This window comes from Schistosoma haematobium, chromosome ZW (assembly GCF_000699445.3).
Source record: "Schistosoma haematobium chromosome ZW, whole genome shotgun sequence".
Taxonomy (NCBI): domain Eukaryota; kingdom Metazoa; phylum Platyhelminthes; class Trematoda; order Strigeidida; family Schistosomatidae; genus Schistosoma; species Schistosoma haematobium.
The window spans coordinates 28,579,900-28,603,841 of record NC_067195.1 but is presented as its reverse complement, the minus strand read 5'-3'; the positions used below and the strand labels follow the sequence as shown (position 1 = coordinate 28,603,841).

Genomic DNA, 23,942 nt, shown 5'->3' with positions numbered 1-23,942 from the left:
CAGAAAAGCACTTTTCGCTTCCTTATGAAACTCTGAAGGAATTACTGCTAGACTATGTTAAGCATACAAATATCGACTGCGGTAAAGAAGGAAGATTTCGTAAAATGGTTCATCAGGACATCAAAAATTCCACTACATTACTACGTTATCCCAATCCAGTGAGTACTCAATGTTATGCTGATAATTCATTGAGGATATGTAATACAGTTCACGAAGGTGAGACTGTAGTGGTAAATAAATCCCCAAAATAAATAGCCCTGTAAGTTTTCGACATTGGATGCTGACCAGATTAGTTTTAATGGACTCACATAGCTGAAGGCACTCGGTCATACATCCGTACCAGACCACGTGTGGGAACGCCGTGCTCAACTGCTACTGCAATCGCTAACCAGATTAGATCAGATAATTCCGATATACTGGCAATCGTCCAATACAACTTTTGATCTCCTCGATTCTGTCTTGATTTCTCTTGGTGGGTACGAGTTATATTAGGTGTTACTGGTAAAAGCGTTGTCAAACACTAAATACCTGTGCCATCTTCAAGATCAAGTTTGGTCAATGTTTATTCTGTGGCAAGCTTCATTCTCGTAATTCATGTGCATTTCGTAATGCTAAATGTTTTAAATGTGGTGAGATTGGACACATTCAGTCAGTTTGTCATACCAATGTTCATTTCGCTGCAACTGATGCTAAGATCTGTAATTCTGATCCTGGTAAATTGGGTCATTTACACTTATCCACGACTTCGAAAAGTGGTATAGAGTCACAGAGCAGACCACAGTTAAATGAAACTTTGAATCCTTGTGAGACAACAGTTTCTAACCAATCACCTTGCCACATTTCTCATGTTATTGTACCAGATATGGTTTTCCTTGATGATTCACATATTTCCGATGCAATTCCTTACAAATCTGAGGAAAATATGTTGGGTGAACCTAATCATGATCAAAAACCTAATGTAGTTTTGGTGGATGCTGATTTTTCTAATGATCCATCACGCTGCGATTACATTCCTAACAAATTCGAGGAAACTATTTCAGAAGAATCAAATCTTGATGTCATATCAAATATTATTTTCTTCATAATACATTTGTTTCTTCTGGGAAACTTGTTCAGTGCAAAGCACAAGCACTAAATGAGCTCGATTTTCGTTGCGTTTCGGATGATTTCATGTCAACTGCTGTTTATCCTTATCACGAAGTCACTCCTAATGTTTACTCTAACCAATGTGAGAAATATGTTTTAAATGTAGCCAAATCATTCATAACTTGTGGATATAAAGATCCAACATTATTTCGTGGGGGAGGATAGTCTAAAAGTCTGTGGTTCAAATCCTAGGTAGCAGTAGTTTCAGTATTCAACCGACATGGTGACTGTACACAATCACAGGAAGCAAGTGAGTCTGTTCCGATTTTGGTTGTTAATTCTAATACTAATGAGTGCATTCTAGACAATACAGAGTCTTTATCCAATACATTGTCGGACAGATACAGGATGAACTTAATAAGAAGACGTACAATCAATTACAGACACTTAAACTCCAATTTAAGCTGTGGTGGATGTAGTGTTTGAATGAACTAATGATTCCTTTGTACTTGTTGAATGCTTGATTTCGAATCCCAAATACAGTACAGTCGTTAGTGCTTATCTAGTACTTCTTGATCCGATTGCGTTATTTCTGAGATTCTTAGTTAAAACTATGTTTCAAATACTTCTGATCATCATAGATCTTCAAACCAGTACACAATCGAAAGTATTATCTGCTAAATATTTTATTGAACTTCAAAGGGTACGTAAAGCTCTCGGTAACTTTAGAACCAAACAGTCTCTGTTTTTTTACTCCAGTTATCGCCCCTAGAACCGTGTATTTTACAAAGTCAATTGGACTCTATATGGCATAAACAATCAGTTGGAAAATTGTGTGACCGTAAATTACTCATTGGACCATTGTTAGAGCTGGCCATGATAGTTGGAAGGGATTAAACAGGGTGAGCGGGCTCGGCAAAGTATCTTCACATCTTTGTTGGTTATAACTGTAGATATTATTTTTGTATACATGTATATATCATATTCTTACACTTTTTGTTGTTGTTATTATAACCAGTGTTACCTCCGGACACTCTAGGGGGAGCCATGTGGTGATAGACTTGACAAGCTTATTTTGTAAATAGTTTTTATTATTATTTGCATTTATTTTGTCAACCTTTCACTGTATGTATATTTATCATTAAACGACTGTACCTATTGTTTTACTCAATGACCTTGGACACACTTTTCCGTTGTGCAACCCTATAGCGTGACATATTGTTGCTTGCTAACAAATACATTGTTACACACATATCCCTCGTTCTGTTTTCGTTTGTGATTGAGCTAACTGGAACCTTAATCAAATACTACCTACATTTATAGACTAAGAGTGTGAATATACCATACCTTTCATTGGATTACACTACTGGAGAGTTCGTCAACCAGATTGGAATTACCAAGCATTTATAATTGTGGTTTCTTAGTATCAGTCCAAAGCAGAACACGCATCAATTTGGCGAACTTAAGTAAAGTTCCAACTTTCTATTGTATTTGTAATAATTAAGTTATATATTAACATTTCTAATGATCTTTATTAACGTTGTTGATACTTTTTGCGTTTATATATCGTCTGGTCCACCACACACCGTTTTCGACACGCTATACGTCAACTATTCTCACTATTCTATGGATAATTCACCAAGTAACCGTTGACTTCCTTATGATTTATATATGAGGCCAAGCGAGTGAAAAAGAATTTTATCAGTGTCAACCAATAATAATGGATTGCGACATCTCTAACGTTTAAAGAAGATTAATCAGAATACTCTCAGAGTAGTCAAGCTGTCAACTAATGAGCCGAACCAAAGTTTTCTTATTATTTAAGAGACCTAAACTGATCTGACCTCAGTACTTAGTGATAATTTTCCACCTGGAATGCCTTTCATAGTTTTTCCCAGAGAAGCACATTTTCGTGGAAACTGTCAGTTGATGAAACCCATTTAAAATCGAAAGCTTGAAAGACAGAACATGCAAATACTTGAAAGCGTCAGATGTATCAGAGGGCAACCATATAAACAAACTTTGAATATTGACTAAATAATAAAAAATTTTCACCTCGCTTCCAGGTCGCTTAAATAGAACTAGGGCTTTATTTGTTTTTATTTTTTATTTCAAATAACGTTCGAAAGGTGGCGCAAATATTTTCTGAGATGAGTACTCATTAACGTAAGTTTCGGATTAAATCACATATCCACGTGCTGGACGTTTGTTCCAAAGAGTCTCAAGTGCTGTTATGTTTTAGTTTCAATTCATGAACTTTGCTGAAAAAGTTTGGAAATGTATGTTTTCTTAACTAGTGATTCAAAAATTAGTTTCATATGTGAAGAAAACTAAATTAGTCAGTTGAGTCTTGAGGGTCGATAAACATGACGACGATGAATGGCACTATGTAAAAGTTTGTAAATAAATTTAGAGAAACTTTTCGAATGATAGTGATAGGAATTTTGGAAATAACGTAGATCCAATGGCCATGTCGACAGGTTTGAGGTCACTAGGTCACAACAATATTCTATTCAAAGTGATTTACACGAGAATAGCGAAGCATTTGTCATGGCAAGAGGCTTTGGTAAGGAGTTACTATACGTGAGTGTCGAACATATCGTCAAAATCAGAATGATTTACAACTGCCAATCCACCAGCATCTCTCCCAACTGACGCAGTTGAAAAATTCCGAGTGTCGTGTAGCACGTGAGTATTCTACCACAAATGTGTGACAAGATGAACCAACTCAGTTCACTGAAAGTAAAAATAATTACGGATATCTGTGGATAGAACTAGCGATATTTCATAAGTTTTATTGCTGTTCAGAATCGTAGGTAAATGTTCCGATTTTTCTGGGTTCTGGTGTCTGGTATTAACGTTATAAATATACCTGTATCCGGACAAAGACAGTTTTTAGGTTTAGGTACGTAATTAGTTAACAGTATTTGGTGTACATGTTTTTGTTTACGGTGTACGTATTAGTTCATTAACTGGATACATATCTTGCAGCTAAAATACTTTGATGAACTAAACTAAGCCACCTAAAAAGATTATAAATCTAATTCATGACCGATGTCAGGAAGCAGAAGCATGCTTGTATTTAAGTTTATACTGTTCAGTTAACAGCTACGAACTCGAGACTCAGACCCAGGACTGAACCTAAAAAGGAATATCAGAATATAGATTTTGATTTCAGTGGAGTTTGTTCTATGAGATGGATGGTTTGATTGTGGAGCTTTCATCGTTCCCCCGAACAACATCATCAGCGCAAAGCTTCAGGTAGACTCGGAAAATTTGAAATTCACGTCATGACTCACTGCTTGTTCTGTCAACCTCGATCGTGATTAGTTATTGGTAACCTCTAACATATTATCATCTGCCTTTTTATTTTGATTATATCTCCCTTTGTCCCGACCCTTAATACCTTATTTGTCCATAAGCTTGCTAATTGGTTGGTGAATTGGATCAATTTGATGTGTTTGTTGGTTGCTGATTGACCTGAACGCAAAGCCCATAAAAATTCTCTGGTGTTTTCAGCATTCCCTCTACCCGAAATTTCAATTTTTTTCAGTCGAATTTATGTTCACAGTTGTTCACATGGATTAATATAAACGAAGATGTTCCATGATGTTTGGCGTTTAAGTGATGTTTATGCAGACAAAGATGAAACGTTCGTTAAATTTAACAGCTCATCACCCTTGATGATAACATATTTGTCGTTCACATAACGAATACAAGTTTTCGTCTTGATCACCGGTAAGATAGTGAATTCCAGTCTCTGCATCACTGCTTCTGTAATAGGTCCTGCTATTAGTGATCCTGTTGAATTATGGTCTATTATGACATTAGTACTGCTCTAATAATATACCTAATCCTAAAATTGTAGATTTGACTAATCTATAAGATCTCACGTGGAAATCACATCGTCGTCTACACCAACTCAATGTATCGCAACAACTACCAACACCTGATGGAGAACAAGCTTGGGCTAGAGATAGAGCAATATATTTAATATGAATAAAAGATATAAGGTAACATTCAGCAGGGACCACGCCTGCATGGCCGAGCCATGCCATTCGATCATTTCCAATCCATTCAATTCCCTGTTCGCGCCTTCTCCATCGTTAGGTACTTCTCCGCGTGAAATATTGAATGTCTATGTTCCGAGTAATCTCGTATTTAGCTTTCAGGATTGTGTGGTTATGGTCCAATGCCACTACAATCCCATTGATGTTCCCCTCGTTTGTAAGTAGATTTTTGTTGAAGTGAGAATATGTTTTTAAGCATAAATTGATGCGTTTTAGTAAACTTTGCAGCTAAATGTACTTCGGGAGATCCACGTCATTGCTGATGAGCAGGGATAGGGCTTCTTTTTGGACGCTTGAATGGACTGTAGTAAATAAGGCTTACACATCAAAGGATGACATCAATTATTCGTTTTTGATCTGGATCTCCCTAATTTTATTCAACAATTTTGAAAGATATTTGATGGAGTGACTGAATGTGTCCAATATGTTCTTCAATATTATTATAATATAATATATTTCTGAAAGGGCAGGTACACGAAATTTTTACAGGCATGATCTACAAATCACAACATTTAGTAGTTCGCAGTATGCATGTTAAATAAATAAAATCTATAAAGGCTAATATCAGTTCATCAGTTCAGATATACTGAGTGGTCTTCAGAATATTCTCCAAAGTGGCATTGCGCCCACGTTACACACCAGATCCGATCTCTGCATTACTGTTTTAGGGTTTTGGTCGTGCTAAGTATTTATGCAATGCAACGTTTCAAGTTTATAGTTGTTATAAAGTCGACTTGTAGAGCGCTTGGTGTGGACAATGACTTTAGGAAAACGCGCACATCGAGTTTGTTCCAGATGTCAGAAGTTCCATAGCTGTGCCCTCAGAGCATTATATTGAGAAAAGAAGGGAAATCGAGGAGTGGCAAGGCACTTGGATGTGGACGATAAACAATACTTAACATTTTGTAGTGGAACAGACAGGTTTAACAAATGACCAGATTAAATTTATAGTAGCTCTTGTAGCTAAGTCCGCGTGGAGTCCCTCTGAGGCTACTGCCGGTCCCAAGCCCGGAAAAAGGAGGAGGGTTGGGCATGGGGTTAGCGTCCCCATCCCGTAGAAAACTAACTCGCTAAAAAAAGCTAACCAGAAAAATTATTCAAACCTTTTAAACTCTACCCTGGGATTCAGATGGTCTTCATTTAGAAGAATTATGACGCCTCATGATGAGAGCCGAATTCCTTCAGAAGTTACGAGGCCGATGCCCCTTCTTACAACCAGAGCGACCATTTATTTAGGTACATGGAATGTTTTTACAGTGTGGGACACCGGGAGAGCCTTCCAAATTGCTGCAGAAATGAGGAGTTACAACCTAGAGGTGCTTGGGATCAGTGAAACACATTGGACGCAAGTTGGACAACAACGACTAACTACAGGAGAGCTCCTGTTATACTCCGGCCATGAAGAAGAAAATGCACCACATACACAAGGAGTTGCATTGATGCTGTCCAAACAAGCGCAAAATGCACTTATAGGATGGGAATCTCATGGACCAAGGATCATCAAAGCCTCGTTTAAAACAGAGAAAGAGGGCATTTCAATGAACATCATCCAATGCTATGCGCCTACCAACGACTACAATGAAGACGCTAAAGATCAATTCTACAATAGGCTGCAGTCAATAGTCGAGAAGTGCCCAACAAAGGACCTGACTATTCTGATGGGAGATTTCAATGCCAAGGTTGGAGTGGACAACACTGGATATGAAGACATCATGGGACGACACGGACTGGGAGAAAGAAACAAAAATGGTGAGAGATTTGCAAACCTTTTGGCCTTCAATAAACTGGTCATAGGCGGCACCATATTCCCACATAAACGCATACACAAAACCACGTGTACTTCACCGGATCACACCACGCAAAGCCAAATCGACCATATTTGCATCAACAAAGCGTTCAGGAGGACTATAGAGGACGTGAGAACCAAGAGAGGAGCTGATATAACATCAGATCATCACTTGCTGGTCGCCAAGATGAAATTGAAACTCAAGAAGCACTGGACGATTGGGCGGACAATATCACAAAAGTTCAATACGGCCTTTCTTCAAAATACTAACAAACTCAACAAATTCAAGATAGTCCTCAGCAATAAGTTCCGGGCCTTTCATGATCTACTCAATGGAGAAGGAACTACTGTGGAGAGCAACTGGAAGGGGATCAAAGAGGCAATCACTTCAACATGTCATGAGGTCCTGGGTCACAAGAAGCATCATCACAAGGAATGGATCACTGTTGATACACTGGATGAGATTCAAGAAGGAACAAGAAGACAGCAGTCAATACCAGCCGAACAAGAGCAGAAAAAGCCAAGGCACAAGCTGAATACACAGAAGTAAACAAACAAGTGAAGAGGAGCATCAGAACCGACAAACGTAAATATGTGGAAGATTTAGCAACGGCGGCGGAAAAGGCTGCAAGAGAAGGAAACATGAAACAATTGTATGACACGACAAAGAAACTCTCTGGAAATTGCCGCAAACCAGAACGACCAGTGAAAAGCAAGAAAGGCGAGGTAATCACCAATATTGAAGAGCAACAAAACAGGTGGGTAGAACACTTCAAAGAACTCTTGAATCGACCAGCTCCACTGAACCCACCCAACATCGAAGCAGCACCCACGGACCTCCCAATTAATGTTGGCCCACCAACAATTGAAGAAATCAGCATGGCCATCAGACAAATCAAGAGTGGCAAAGCAGCAGGACCGGACAACATTCTAGCAGAGGCACTAAAAGCAGACATAGCGGCAACTGCAAGGATGCCTCACATTCTCTTCAATAAGATTTGGGGTGAGGAACAAGTACCAACAGACTGGAAAGAAGGACTTCTGATCAAAATACCGAAGAAAGGCGATCTCAACAAGTGTGATAAATACAGGGGCATCACTCCTCTCTCAATACCGAGAAAAGTCTTCAACAGGGTATTGTTGAACAGGATGAAGGACTGCGTAGACGCCCAACTTCGTGACCAACAGGCAGGATTCCGTAAGGATAGATCGTGTACAGACCAAATCACAACTCTACGGATCATTGTGGAACAATCAATTGAATGGAATTCATCACTCTACATCAACTTCATTTACTACGAAAAGGCATTTGATAGCGTGAACAGAACAACACTATGGAAACTTCTTCGACATTACGGCGCGCCTCAGAAGACAGTCAATATTATACGGAGTTCATATGATGGATTACACTGCAAAATCGTGCATGGAGGGCAGTTGACAAAGTCGTTCGAAGTGAAGACCGGTGTCAGGCAAGGTTGCTTACTCTCACCTTTCCTGTTTCTCCTGGTGATCGACTGGATCATGAAGACATTAACATCTGAAGGAAAACACGGGATACAGTGGACTTCTAGGATGCAGTTGGACGATCTAGACTTCGCAGACGATCTGGCACTTCTATCCCAAACGCAACAACAAATGCAGGAGAAAACGACCAGTGTAGCAGCAGCCTCAGCAGTAGTAGGTCCTAATATACACAAAGGGAAAAGAAAAGTTCTCTGATGCAACACAGCATGCACCAACCGAATCAAAATTGACGGAGAAGATTTGGAAGATGTAAAAACCTTTACGTATTTGGGCAGCATCATTGATGAACAGGGTGGATCTGATCCAGATGTGAAGGCGCGGATCGGCAAAGCAAGAGCAGCATATTTACAACTGAGGAACATCTGGAACTCAAAGCAACTGTCAACCAACACCAAGGTCAGGATTTTCAACACAAATGTCAAGACAGTTCTACTGTATGGGGCTGAAACCTGGAGAACTACAAAAGCCATCATCCAGAAAATACAGGTGTTTATTAACAATGGTCCACGCAAAATACTTCGGATCCATTGGCCGGACACTATTAGCAACAACGTACTGTGGGAGAGAACAAACCAGATCCCAGCGGAGGAAGAAATCAGGAAGAAGCGCTGGAAGTGGATAGGACACACATTGAGGAAAGCACCCAACTGCGTCACAAGACAAGCCCTCACATGGAATCCTCAATGCTAAACTAAGGAAAAGAGGAAGACCAAAGAACACATTACGCCGGGAAATGGAAATAGACATGGGAGAAGTGAACAAGAATTGGATAGAACTAGAAAAGAAGGCCCAGGACAGAGTGGGTTGGAGAATGCTGGTCGGCAGCCTATGCTCCGTTAGGAGTAACAGGCGAAAGTAAGTAAATAGAGCAAGACCAAACATTGATGCAGTAAGTAAGCTGTTGTAGCTAAAGTAAAATGTGATCGGAGGCTCCAGATGAGAGAATGCAGTAACAAAGTACAATGACTTGTAATATTTACCAAGGTGGAGTAAGTTCAAATGAAGGAAGAGATTTCTGTTGATAAACTATTTATTGGGGCTCCGAAGAATAACACAATTTTACGTAGTGGGATGTTTGCTTTGTGTAGTTCTGGCCAGGAAAACAAAGCTGCGCTATCAAATCTACGATAGAATTAGGCGGATGCCATCAGAGAACTCTGTTAAATTCATATTTTTGAACTCAGGAGTGATAACAAGGCAGACATTTAGCAGGCTAATAATCTCAAAGGGAATGGTACCTAGAATAACGGAATTCTGAAGCTCATGAGAAGTTACTGACCAGCAAGCATTGATGGTGAGGGCGATAACTTCAATCCGCCCGTGATTGTGGGGGCAGAACATTTTGTATGTATCAGGCTCTTTATGATTGAGAATAAGTCAATCAATCTGTGATATAGATTGTCTTCCTACGCTCACCACTCAGACTTACGTTTCCAATATTATGCTGGATTAGCTATTCTACTAAAGCAACCTATAACATGCTAACTCGGACTTTTACACTAGGATTGTGTGGCTGGCATCGGATAAACGAAAAAAAGGAAAAAAAAGTTAGACAACAAAAGATATAGTCATTAGTATTCTTAATACTTCACCCTCTATATACACACCCTTCTAATAAACCGCTTTCCTTGTACCAGCCTTGACTTCCTTTCATTCATGTGAACTTACTACAACTCGTTAAACGACACAACTCATTGTTCTTTATTACTACATTCTCTAATATGGAGCCTCTGACTTCATTTCACTCTAACAAGATATAATATGAATTTATTCTAATTTATTATACCTCTGTCCTTTCCACTACACAATGTTGTGCAACGTTTGGCGTTCATATCCAAGTGCCTTTCTGCCCTTCTGTCTCTCTTTTTTTTTCTTCAGAAATTTGCTCTGAGGGCACAGCTATGAAACTTCTGACGTCTGGAACAAACTTGACGTACGTGTCTCCTCAAGGTCATGGTTTACAGCAGGCGCCCTACGAGTATACTTTATAGCAACCATAAACTTAATAAGTTGTGAAGCATTTTGTGAACCAACAAGTGTTGTAATTTATAGATCATGCCTGTAAAAATGGTGTGTACCTGCGAATGCAGAAATATTATAATATATATATAACTGCAGAAATATCGAGATACTAAACTGAACAGCAAATTACGGAAACAAAAATCGTTACAAACCTTCAGTATTAGGGTCTTTGGAGATGTTAAAACAGGATGACTCCATGTGACACATATCAGCTTAATTTTGCGTTTTTTGAGTTTTCCATGATTTTCGTTTGGCCCAATGAATAAACAGGATATTTTGATTAAAAATGTTGAACGATTTCGAGTTCTATGACTGCACATGGGTAATATCCGTCTTTCGTTTTGCATGTGAAACAGATTTTCATAAATGTTGGCACGGCTTCCAACGAACACGACGGAGTTTCAATAGACCCTTGATGAGTTGAAGGGTTTTCGTCTAATTGGAACGTGGTGTAGCTTCCTAGAATATCAACGTGGCATTCTACAATAGCATAACTCACATCCTTGCGGATTGGCTGAATTGTAATGGTGTTGCAACAAACACTAGTGTCTATAAATACCTATGATTTTCTGTATATTTTGATTCTTACCCAGAAAACACTTCTCCAACTTTCTTCTGATTTTGCTACTGTGGCGTTCTATACTCTCTCGTGCCATAGTTGTATACCGTATTCTGCGTACTTAACTAGCTTAAAATTCCTCGTGAATTTATAATTTGTTAGTACATTTTGAAAGTGAACGCGCGTTCATAAGTTGAAGGTCATATTGAGCCCAAAGAAAGTCCAGGTTAATCATAATTGATCTCTGTGGGGCTAGTGAGGCATTTTTCGAGTGCTCTTTTACCAACAATTGAGGAAAATAGTTTAAAATGTCCAGGGTCTCAGTTTCGATTCCGTGACTATCCTATCCCTAAGGTTTTGTTATTTATGGTTTTTGTCGATAAGTCTCTTTGTTAAATATAAATGTATTGCTTGTGGTATATGCAGCTACGACCTATATTGGTCATCTACTGGACGACATTGAAACACTGGCCTTGACAACGTCCACCTGCTTACTAGTGTTAAAATTTGGCATGAGGAATTAGGATCTGGATTCACAATTGGACGTTAGAGATAGAAATTGGGACTAAGCCTTTTTGTCGAGACTATCAATTATGGACGAACCAACCAAACAAAGGATACCAGATCTTGGATTTTCGCGCGAAACCAATTCAACCATTTAGTCTAACAGCTTTTTGGAATTTTAGTTCGTGTTGCAAATCCTAGATCTAGTTTCTAACCCTCAACTGTGAATCACGATTCAAATTCTTCACGCTGCTTTATAACGACAATTTAGTTCTAGTTAGTAAGTGGACATTCTCAGCGTCACTCTAGCTTCGCTCAAATGTCGTCCAAAAATTTCAGTCTCACCGGCTTTTTGTTATCACACACTGACATCAGCTATGGTGTCGAAATGGTATTTAGCCTTATTGATGAATGAGTTCCACCCTAAAACTCGAGGATCTCTATCCTTTGTCTTATCTGTTCGTCCTTAATTTATAGTCTGTTTACGTATTGTACTCTGCATCCTACTTTAGTACACAGAGTACCTTCTGGCAAGATATGGACCTGTACAGTCTTTTATGGCCTGTCTCGACAATCATTATAGATATTTTATGTTGTGCTATTCATAAAAAATTATATCTTCAAAATATGGATGCACAGTTCCTTATCCACACTATCGTAAAATATGTACGTTGTCGCTGCACTAATCGAAGGGGTGAACAGTGAGCCTACTTTTATTTCAAATTATGTCTCCGTTTTACATACTCTTCTGTCGGCTTTTGGAATTATATCTACTCGTCAGAATACCGATAAGGAGTCTCGTTAGGTCATGTCATCGTGTGGATTGAAAGAAGTGTATGGACTTTACTATGGCAAAGTATATTTTACACCGTTGTTAAGTTGTGTAGTTTTGATTGCGCTCTCCCGCTTCATATTAAAAAGCACTTTCATATATAATATTAAAAAGTAAGTGTATCGTGGTTATTATCTTCACTTGATAAACATTATGATACAAAACAATCACAGGAGTAATTGTTACAGTTGGCCGGTAATATTCCTAAAAATTATCACCTCTGTTTTCCAATAAAGAATGCTTTTCCTTTGTTTTCAGTTTGGCTGGAAAGAGACCCGAGCCTGCAAAATTGGATTCTGAGGCATTTTTCGAGTGCTCTTTTACCAACAATTGAGGAAAATAGTTTAAAATGTTCAGGGTTACTTCTCACGGTGCGCACCTTCAGTATACAATTGTCCACGTATTCCGTAAATACAGCTTGTCTGTGGATGAGGTGTACACGAAATCGCTCTTAAACATGTTGAGCCAAAAAAGTTTGAAATTACCACCGTCTTCTGAAACACACATTCTGGAAAGCACAAATAACTTAACCGAAGGTCTACCAGATACTAAAGATTTTAGCGTACGTAAAATTCGTCAGTTTCCTAAGTGTAATCAGGAAAAACATTTTGAGAAACCATTATGTGAGTTAACGCTTCATTACACCAATTGTGATACTTTGAAGACTCCACTTCGAACGTCCAATAATTTGCTTCGTAAATTTCTAGAAACCCAGAAATCCATCCAATCTTTGCCGGGCAACAATAAATTGCCACAAAAACAGATAAAAGTCTACTTAAACCCTAACCAAACACCAAAAGAGAGCATAGATATATTATCCCAATGGTTTAAGGAGTTAGAGTTGGACGAACTGGTTCATGTGCCGCTATCTTCTGCCAATCTTGCCGCCTACATCCCAAGGTATATACATATATAAATAATACATATCTGTAGTTGTTTTACCCTGTCACAACTTGTGAAACTAGGTGTTAATTTATCCAAAGTTGAAGCTGTTCCAGGTGTTGCAAATATGTTGATGAAGCTTGATTTTCATAATGATATTGAACCTATACTATGGCGACTTTCAGACTTTGGATTCCAACCTAAACAAATCGCTCGGATTATTACGGCGTTCCCAAAATTACTTAAAGTACGACTTATTTTAAGTTCATACGTTTTAGCTACCACTGTGCGAAATCAGTGCACGATTAACTTATTTTACAGATCGGAAAGTTTCGTCTACAGATGTTGTAACAATGATATGTCGAGTTCCTAATATACTCGAAAAACCGCCCATCGAAATAGATAAAAATCTTGGTCAAATAAAGTCACTCATCCAGTTAGAAAGTAATTTAACTGCGTGTTATTTTCTCTAAATTGCTTTAGACTCAGAGATTGTTAAAGTAATCACGACGGAACCCAAAATCATTATACACCCATTACCAAAAATTAAGGTAAGTTTTAAACGTTAGTCTCCTCATGTATTGGAGAATGTTTTTAGCAACAGAGTTTGTTCTGAACCCTAATACCAACATAGGAATAAGGTTTTCTTTACAGTCTAGCAGTCGTTAAAGTTGTGTTAGATTCCTTTGAAAACGTTAATTTTGGGACATCTCACATTTGTAACTGACTGTACTATTTAAATAATAATTGAAGCCTTACTTCCAAATGCAAAATAAACATAGTGTTTGATATATCTAGTCATTTCTAAATTTAGAAAAAGTTTATGATGAATAAATTATTCATAAAATTAGGATTGTGTGGCACATAATCAAGTACAACTGCACCCAACCGACTTCAAGTTACGGTTGTTGTGTTAAGGCTGAAAAAGGCTAGTTGGATCGAATGTGCGGCCTGTTGGTTGAGACCTGAATACTTAAACGCTGGCAAGCCACACCGCTTGCAAGCTGAAAGTTTAAATAACCCTACAATAAATTAATTATAGTTGAACGGTATTTATCTTACGTGTTAATCAAAAACTTGCTGGCTCGACTTCCTCTAATCCTTTCAAGCCATTTAACCAATTGTTAGTTGCAATTTATGAAATTTTCAAATTTATTACTGAAAGCTATTTACTGTTTGTACACTACGTTGTTTACATTAGTCGTAAGCTTTATATTTAAAAATTACGTTTTCCATTATTCTTTTTCAGGATGTTTTTGTTGTACTGTCAAAAATGATGGGATTTTCACAGTCAGTTATACATGAATTAATTCTTACTAGCCCGAAGTTATTGATAACAGGTAATTTTTACCCACTTTTTACCACTTCATCCTTTAAGTCTCGGTTTGCTTTAATAAGTAGGTCAAAAATAATTATTGTGAACAGATGCTGACGATTTACATGTATTGAATAAAGGCTCAATTTGTTTCAAGTAAAAAATACATTTGCACTATCTTGGTTACAAATGCTTAATCATTTGTGTTTACCTCATTAAAATATTCCCATGGGACAAGCAATCAATCATAGATGGCCCAAGATATGCTACACCTCTCAACGTAGCGAAGCAAAAAGTTAATAAAAGCAAAAGAGGATGAAGAAAATTTTAGCCCCAATATAAACCTAAAAGCTCTAAACATAGTCCAAACGAAACAAATTAAACCGAAGGTTGAAACACACGAAATAACGCTAATCTGAAAATGTAGAAGATAATTAATGGTTGCAACGGTGCAAATTCGTTGAATTGTTAATCATGGTAATGAACTCGAGCCGTAGTTTATGATCATACATACAAGTCTATACATACGGAAACTGCTCAAACCAACAGTCCGTGGTTTCATGAACTGATGATATCATATCTTGTACTCCACGTCCGTAGTTTTTTCCAACCGACTCCCGTTCCAGCTAGTTATGTGTCAATTTGGGCGATAGTTAAGCATGAATAACACATCCCAACCACCTCAGTCGATTAAGGTCTTCGTCACCTTATCAATCAACTTCCCCTTTCTATCTCAGACCCTGCCCCTACCTTCAGAATCATTTCATTTGGTAGTTCCACCATATGAGAGCAACTACCCGATAACACCTAAAATCAAACACTGCAGCTTACATACGTTTTTTGATTTCATAGGTCTTATTTCATAGATGCATAGAGTGAATTAGTGGGAAATATACTCGCCCCTTGGTAGACGGATGGAAATCTTTCATGGGCCACAACTTTAGCCATTCCATAAAATCAAAGTACGTCGTATGTATTCGTGCGACCGTCTCATCAACCATAAAACCATTACAGCTGATGAAACAAGTGGTCTGAGGACTTGACTACAACATTTACATTCAGAGAGAACACGCATACAAAACATCCATTCTAGGGTGTCAACGTTACCATCTGTGTACTCTCGATAGATAGATTCCATGTTTGGAAGTCGATTCTGAATATCTAAGAATTAGAAATTTTTGCCTGTCAAAGAATGTATATAACAAAAGTAAACAAAAATAGAAAAGCTAATAAATCAGCTGAAGCAACCATTTAAAATGAAAGTTCATATTAAGTTTTGAGTCTACTAGAAGTGTTAAAATGAAGATCCTTATGTAGGTTAACCCATGCTATCAAGGAAGTGAAATTACTAAGGTTGTCGAGACATAAATTTTGAGCTATCACATTTTCTGTAGAGCTAAATTACCTAAATTTTGATTAATGCCATAAGTTAGTGAAAATCTAGAGCTACAAAGCGAGATTATTGTTTCGTTTAAATACTAAAGCTATGTTGGCGACATACATTTAGGATGTTAATTATAAGAGCTTTGAAATCGAACAGTTTCGACCAACAAAAGCGGACCATCCAAAAGACTATAGTCAATCTTTCCAGCAATTTTAAGTCTTTCATTCTAAAGAATTAGTATACATTTCGTTAGCAGGTGTTTATTGGGTGTCAAATCGCTCACCGATGTGATAACGCCAGATTAATATCGTCATCTTCAGGTCTGGGTGGTTTCTATTGATTAAAGTTGAAATTGCAATGAACATTTATAAGTGGAAATTAGCGGCGACGCGGTGACGCTTTGACAGGCAATACAAGCCAAGGTTAGGTTTACTTCCTTTACGCACTACATGCTGCTATGCATAAATAATGACAACTCGGACTAAAGTGAAGCATTTTATCAGCATTAGATAATATTAAAAACGGACTTTTCTTAATCATGGTTAATAAATATGCAATATTTTTTAACCGTCAATTTCACACAGAACGTCAACATCTGTCAGACAACTTCAAAATTATGCACTGGCATCTTAATCTTCCAGTTGATCTCATACAAATATGGCCAGAAGCTTTATCTGCTGCACCACATTTACTACATCAACGATGCACATTTCTCGTGCGTCGAAAGTTGTTTCAGCCAGATCCAACCAAGTGAGTTGAATATTTTGTAAGAATTGCATAAATCTTGAACTTTCTCATTAAAATTCAAAGTTTAGTTGCATAGGAATGCCAATTAATACAGCCGAAAGATATATTTCAAACCAATTTATTGAAGAGTAGTTTGATGTAGATGTCATGTACTTTCGAGGTATTGGAAAATCATTGCTATAGAAAGCTGAACATTCAATAATTGACGGTTTGAATCTGAAAAACCCAGTGAAGGACACCATTTACTCTTCCATCATCATAAATGAAGTCACTTGTGTGTTTATTAGAAAACGTGAACCAGTATTTGGATAAAAATCTCGAGCAACTAGTAGATCTCGTAATGAGACCTTTGCAGTATCACCTCTACCTTGCTAGGAATATTAACATAATTTAGAGAAGATTCAGCTATATTTTTGTTATGTAGACAAAAAAATTAGTCGTTGTGTAGAATTCCACTGCAATCTTAAATACACGTTTCACTTTTATAGCTGATTACGTTTTCGCTGCATCACAGTGTATAGTGTTCTATTTTCAATTTAGGTATTTTGTGGCTTCATGCTTAATGTTAGCTAAAATGACAGATCTGAAATCGAATATGTGGTGGTCCCACAGGAAATTACACATTTTTCAGTACTGAAAGATAACTGTTTTGCGTAGACTATTTATCTAGCTCAAAGTAGGATATAGATAGAATAATCGTTGTTATAACCTGTAATTCTCAATTAGTTGATATTTCTAAGAGGTGACTCAACAAGTCAGTTTATGTTGTCGTATAGGCTGCATGTATAGTTGCCTCAATACTTTTTGTAGTGAGACATCTTGTTTACAATTCCTTTCATAGAGCTTGGGAGCACAATTCGATTTGAATACAGAGATCTTTCGAGTATTTATAAGGTTTCTGTTTTTGTGGCAATGTTTATATGAACTTTTTAAACTAACTGTTCTAATCATGGATGCTTTCGAGCCCATAGAGAGAAACGGCTATCTAATTAGAAAAACTTTTAATAATCATGCAAGTAGCAAGAATAAAACATACCGCTTCAGTAGTTTCTTTTGTTATTTACGTTGTCCACTACTGTACTTGATTATTATTAGCGCTATTTGTTCACATGAAGATTTTTATTTTGCTTGGGTTGTTCACGTTATAGATTTTTTATGTTAGCTGATGTCAGATTGAATAAGTGAATTTACAGAAAAGCTTAGACGTCATATTAGTAACCACTATTCATTCCATAGGTTGCATAAATTTGGCCCATTACCCTTATAGTGCAGAATTTTGAATACAATTTGTCGCATGAATCCAATGAAGTATTATTATGCGAAAGTAATTAAATTGTTATTACTGTTTTGTAGACCCCTATATACACCTCTCAGTTCTATAGTTTTACAAGACGACGATGAGTTTTGTCAAAAATACGGATTTACCACAGAAGAGGATTATGACAATTTTCTGCGAACTCTGTGAAATCAGTTTTCGTTTTGTACATAAATGGAAGTGTAAATAATTATTGATATTAAATTTGCCTTTAGTCTTTATGACTTAGTGAACAATTATAGAATTCGTTGCTTCCAAGCACTGTTGACCTTAAACTGATAAAGCAATGCGTGCAAGTACAACTCATCTTCAACTAACGAAAGTTCATAAGAGCACTTTTATTAGGCTGTACAAATAAAATAGTGGTTCTGTTCTAATATGATACACTGCTCAGTGGATACAAACGCTCATAAGATACATTCGTTCGAAATACCGAGCTCAAGCCTTGATAACATTAGCATTTGCATTCTGGTAATTTCTCAGATTTTCAATACCATGTCTTGTATTATGTAACACTACACATCTATTTACTTTAGTTCAATATATAAAGAAGCATTGCAGATAGAATCTATATAATGGAGAAAGTCGGGCACGGAAATCGAAACATGAATATGAGGAAGATCAATAAACTGGTGTTCGATCCGTGGTGGGGTCGTGGGTACGTACTACTGAAGATTCCTGTTCTAGAACGAAAACGTTGTCCAGGTTTTTTTTCAATGATTGCCTAACTAAGATTAAGATGAGTCCATGATGTAAACTGATATGATAGGCGCTATCCGAAATCTGTTACTGATATACAAAATTCTACGCGCTAACCCCCCAATTGACCACTTGAGCAAGAAGACCTCATTTGGCTACCCTTGATTAGCTCACTATATCATAAACTATAAAAACCTGTTTATCCGATGTAATGGCGCTAAAGCACCCTTCATTATTTAGTTATCTTTCTTAACTTCACTAACACACTATTTAGGAGACTAGCAAGTTACTGTCACGTGACTCATTTTTAAAAGGCATGCTAACAATGAAATCCTGAGTGAAAACGACGTAATAAAAGTAAGTGTAGCCCATCTATTTATGTTGAACGTTTATCCAAAAAGGTGAGTTATAGTTTAATTATAAAGACTAATGCAAATCTCATTCACTGCAGTCCCTCAATCCTTCGTTATTAAGTCCTGATTAGTAGATACTTATAACGAAAAAAGCTCAAGTATGCATTGTTTTCGACTCTAATCTTATTCTGTATTATTCCTAATACATTCTAATACAGACGATGTAGCACCCCTTTTTAGTTACTATTCGTTTCGGTCTACCATTCTGATGAATACTTCGTGTCGTTACCGTAATTCCTTTAAAGAATTCCAACAATATTCATTTTGTTCGTTCAACAATGTTGTCTTAAACCCGTTCATTTGGCGTGCTTACACTACAATATAACATGTTAAGTATTGCTGAATAGTGAAGGTATACACAGAATATAAAAAGGAATCGTAAAGCCATAAGCTTAGAGTAATGGACCACTTCTGTATCTCATCAAGCCAGTAAAATGGAACAAATTAAACAAGTTTTGTTGTTTTCTAGTAACTTTCAGTATTTAATTGTACAGATAGTTTTATTTCAAGACATGATGAGCGATTTGACTGATAATAATTTATATGTTAAAAAATTTTATGATCACTAAAGGCTTACTTAGTACGAAATTTTTTTGTCATAATAAATGTTTACAGCTCATTGTGTATGGCGAATTTCTACTTTACCAACGCACAGTTTTCCATATTGGACGTTTAAATAACCATGGAACTTGCGGTGGTCTCATTTTTTGAGCTTGTTTATGACGTGGATGTGTTTTGCACTCAACATAAAGCCTGCCTTCACGTCGGTCAAAATAACAATCTGAGCATCTGCGAACTAAATGGTCGTGCATTTTATAGGATCGAGACTGAACATTAAAAAACCCCATCATATTTCTTGTTGCAACTGGAATAAAAACCCCATTGGATCTAAATAAATTACACATTCCATTAACGTTTCGTAGTGAGTTCATTTTGAGAACAAACCTAGGTAAACAAAATTAAAATAGACTTAAATTCAATTCTTATAAGTTGTATAAATAAACCAATGACTGTTGGCATGAAAGCTATCGTTTGTTGTTATTAGTTCGTTATGATAAACTGTGTGACGTATTTAGATTAAACCCACGTTTATAAAAGATTTTCCAATTAAACAAAGCACTGAGGAAAATTAGGATACTAATAATACAACAATATACGAACTCAATGCATAAAATTTTCTAACACCCTATATTCACCCAATAATGCTTCTCCAATTTTGCGATTAGTACAAAAACACTAACCTGTATAACTCCAAAATTAGGTATAACGTTAGTGTAGTATAGTACCTTAGTGAGATTTTTAAAAATATGATTTGCATATTGCTGACGATCAATAGTATCGTTAAAGTTAGTTCTTTGAAATGATAGGTGTTTGATTTTACTGTAAAAAGATGAGTAAGTTTAGTTTAATACACATTCACCCTCGAAATGCTATCGACCTTGATAATTGGCACTGAATCTTCGCTCAGCAATCTAAATAACTTCAACACTAACGTCTCCGACTAAATCACTCCCTGTCTCAAACCATATACAATAAACGTCTGGTTGAATAACCAAGAGAAGACAACCCACTTATTGTAAATGAATCTTTTGAACTTGTATTATTGGATGACACTTAGAAAGAAAGTTTTCGTTGAAATTGTTACTTAACTATTAGTTCGATGACACACGATTGCTTTTCGTAAAAAAAAATTTAGACTGAAAACATGTATCTGTTGGCACCTACTTTATTTTAACGCTGTGCTACTTGGGAGCCACCCTATACGTCTTGAGCATATAGACTAGTGCTGCTTTGCATTTCTAATGAAATTTATTATGATTATTTATGTACGTTAAAATTGGATAGCTTATTACTGAAACTGAATGTTTTAGATGCTGAGGATTTAGGTTGGTCAGCAGAACGTCGTAAATCCTAATCGCTTTTTTTCGTCGCAGAATATTGATTTTGACTAGATACTGCTACACTACCCATTATTGAATGGTGAAACCAGCTTCATAGGTTAAGCCATTTTGCCTCTCTACATCCTGCAATGTCAGAAAATAATTTCTGAAATTGCGAAACTTAAAGACAGTTTTTTAGATCCACATGCCAAAGCAATGACGAACGAAACATTAACATACTTGAATATCACTGGTAACATAAATTGTGAACAGCCTGTAATCTGCTGTAGGTTATTGATAAGTTCAGTGCTAACAATAAGCACAGAAAAAAACCCCAATAAATTTTAGAGGTGACCCTTGACGGTTAGAAGCTATAGTGAGTCCGAGTGCATTTTATGTTTACACTGAAAACTATACACAACACTAGGTGATACATATTTATGTGACAAAGGTAAATAAGTCAGCTTAGTAAAAATGTATTGTGAAATACTTCGGAGAGAAATACTGTCTTTCGCGTTTATCTGGACATATTGAGCTGTGTGCCACCAATTGCCTCAACGTTTTCCAAACAAAACATGCTTAAAAAAGCTAAGACTTGCGATCGATAAGCTTAAGGAATTTACTAGTACCTAAGATTACGAACACGTGAGACCACAATTTATGGAGGAACCAATCTATTTTGGCGCAAAGTTCACTCATCTACATGGTTAGATTTATTTATTTCAACACATAGATATTGGTACAAAGAGGCACCAAATACATATGCGCCACACAAATCTCATTCGATATGTGTGAGGGCTGTGATACTGTTCGGGTGCCCAAACCGAAGCAGGTGGTTTTCTTAGGGGGCCACTCTCCGAGCCTTCGACCTGAAGGTCTGGTCTACAAGGCAGTGGAGCATCGTAAGGAGATGCAGTCCCATGGAGCCGGTGACTAACAATTGGTTCATACACCAATTGTCCCCGCACGATACTGGAGCCCATGTGCACCATTGACTTGGAATCCGATTAAAGCGCCGGACAGTCGCTTTTTGTCCTCTCATTTTCGTAAACAACACCCCCGCCACGAGGAGGCAGTGAGTAGGACTTCCCTGGCAGTGGCTGTATACGTGTGGTCATGTGAGAGCATTTCGAGATGGAGAGCGGACTCTCCCCACTCTCGGCCGTACCAGGGCATTTGTGGGCACGAATTTTCGCATTATAGCTGATTTCAGTTTATGATGAAAACCTTAACTCTTGCACTCAATATTAACTTTTGAACTTAGTAAGTGCATTTTTCCAGAGTCATTTTACCTTCGCTGAAAGGTTGTCGATAAATTATAGTCTTAACGAACTAACATCTATCTATCGCATTTAGTTTCAATTTGAAAAGGACAGGAGACTAGGCAGCCTATGTTAGTCCTGACAATGGTGATCTTAGTTGATCTTTCTTTTGAAAGCCTTGACAGATGAAGCTTCAACTACGAGTTGAAGTAGCGAGTTCCATTTGTTAATGATTCGAAGGGAAAGTCAGTAGTCAGCTGACAAGTGATTTGTTATGGGCTAATGAACTTTTTCAGTGTCTTCGCAAATTCTCTGTTATGGAAAACAACAAGAATGGCCGGTAGAGTCACCTCTGGTTCTTCTATATGACAAGGGAAACAGATTTAGTTAAGCCAGTCCATCGTCACACGGGAGCTTTGCCATTCCAGGAATCAGCTTAGACGCGGTTCTTTGAAACTTTGGACAGCTTATTGTGTCTATTTGGGCATGACGACACCGTATCTGCTACCTTGACGCGGTGGTTGAGCTTGCCTATCGTGATGATTCAACCGAGTTATATTGGCTGTAACATATGTTCCTGTAGGTTCTACCATGCCAGGCAGGTCGGTTGGAGAACGGTAAGACTAAAATCAGCAACTCAAGGTCTGAGGGCGAAGTCGTACTGCTGACTGTAGAGGGGTGTGACAGCGATGTTCTAAACTTCATGTTGGAGCTTATAACGTCCGAACTCTGTGCCAAATAGGACAACAGGCTTCCTTAGCTAGGACTCTAGAATCTCGCGCCATCGATGTGTGCTGCGTCTCCAAAACGCGCATACAGGATCCGAGTAGCGTCACTCATTTCACATCACCATATCAAAATAAAGAACCAACTCGATCCCCACTTCGTGTATCTGGAAGCCCATATACTGCTTCTCGTGGCCTCGCCGGCATAGGTATAGCATTGAGTCCTAGGGCAGGACTAGCTCTCTCAGACTGGATCCCAGTAGACAGTCGTTTGTGCGCTGTTCGACTAAACGGAACAGTAAGGACCCGGAAGGATAGGGATACTCGTCGTTGCCCCTTCGTCGTCTCTGCCTACTCTCCCACTGACTGCAGCTCAAATGATGTAAAAGATGAGTTTCACAGAAAGCTTTCCGACCTCCGAAAAGCTAGGCGCTCGGATGTAGTAATAGTGGCTGGTGACTTTAATGCTCAAGTAAGTAAACTAAGCGAAAGGGAAAGACACCTGGGTGGATCTCATGGGGTCGCGGCTCAAAGAACAGATAATGGCGACCGTCTGTTGCAGCTATGCTCAGATAACCGCCTGTTCCTTGCAAATACTAACTTTAAGCATAAGTGAGTCATCTTTTAACATGGCGACCCCCTAATTCGTCCCAACGTTGGACCCAAATAGATCACATCGCTATCAGCCACCGATGGAGGGGCTCGATAGAAGACTGTCGCTCGTTCTGGAGCACATGCTTAGATTCGAATCATGCTCTAATGCGAGCGCGTATTTGTCTGCGTCTTACTGGACGTAGGAAAGACACTGCAAGGAAACCTCTTAGGGCCCTACTTAATGATAGTCAAGCTAAGAGTGTATTTCAGGAACAACTAGGAAAACAGTTAGGCAGCCATGTATGTGATGCCCACCCCGGGGCAGCATGGAATGATATCCGAA

At 37.9% G+C, this 23,942-nt stretch overlaps 1 protein-coding gene across 1 annotated transcript; it reads left to right on the top strand.

Annotated features, from left to right (window-relative positions):
* Window positions 1-11,235: 11,235 nt before the first annotated feature.
* Window positions 11,236-18,176, top strand: MTERF3 (Transcription termination factor 3, mitochondrial; the record flags this gene model as incomplete). Its single annotated transcript, XM_012942950.3, has 8 exons — window positions 11,236-11,273; window positions 12,642-13,283; window positions 13,317-13,512; window positions 13,544-13,709; window positions 13,749-13,816; window positions 14,515-14,605; window positions 16,549-16,714; window positions 18,065-18,176. The coding sequence occupies exons 2-8, from the start codon at window positions 12,733-12,735 to the stop codon at window positions 18,174-18,176; spliced, it is 1,350 nt and encodes a 449-aa protein (XP_012798404.2). The 5' UTR covers window positions 11,236-11,273; window positions 12,642-12,732.
* Between the last annotated feature and the right edge of the window lie 5,766 nt (window positions 18,177-23,942).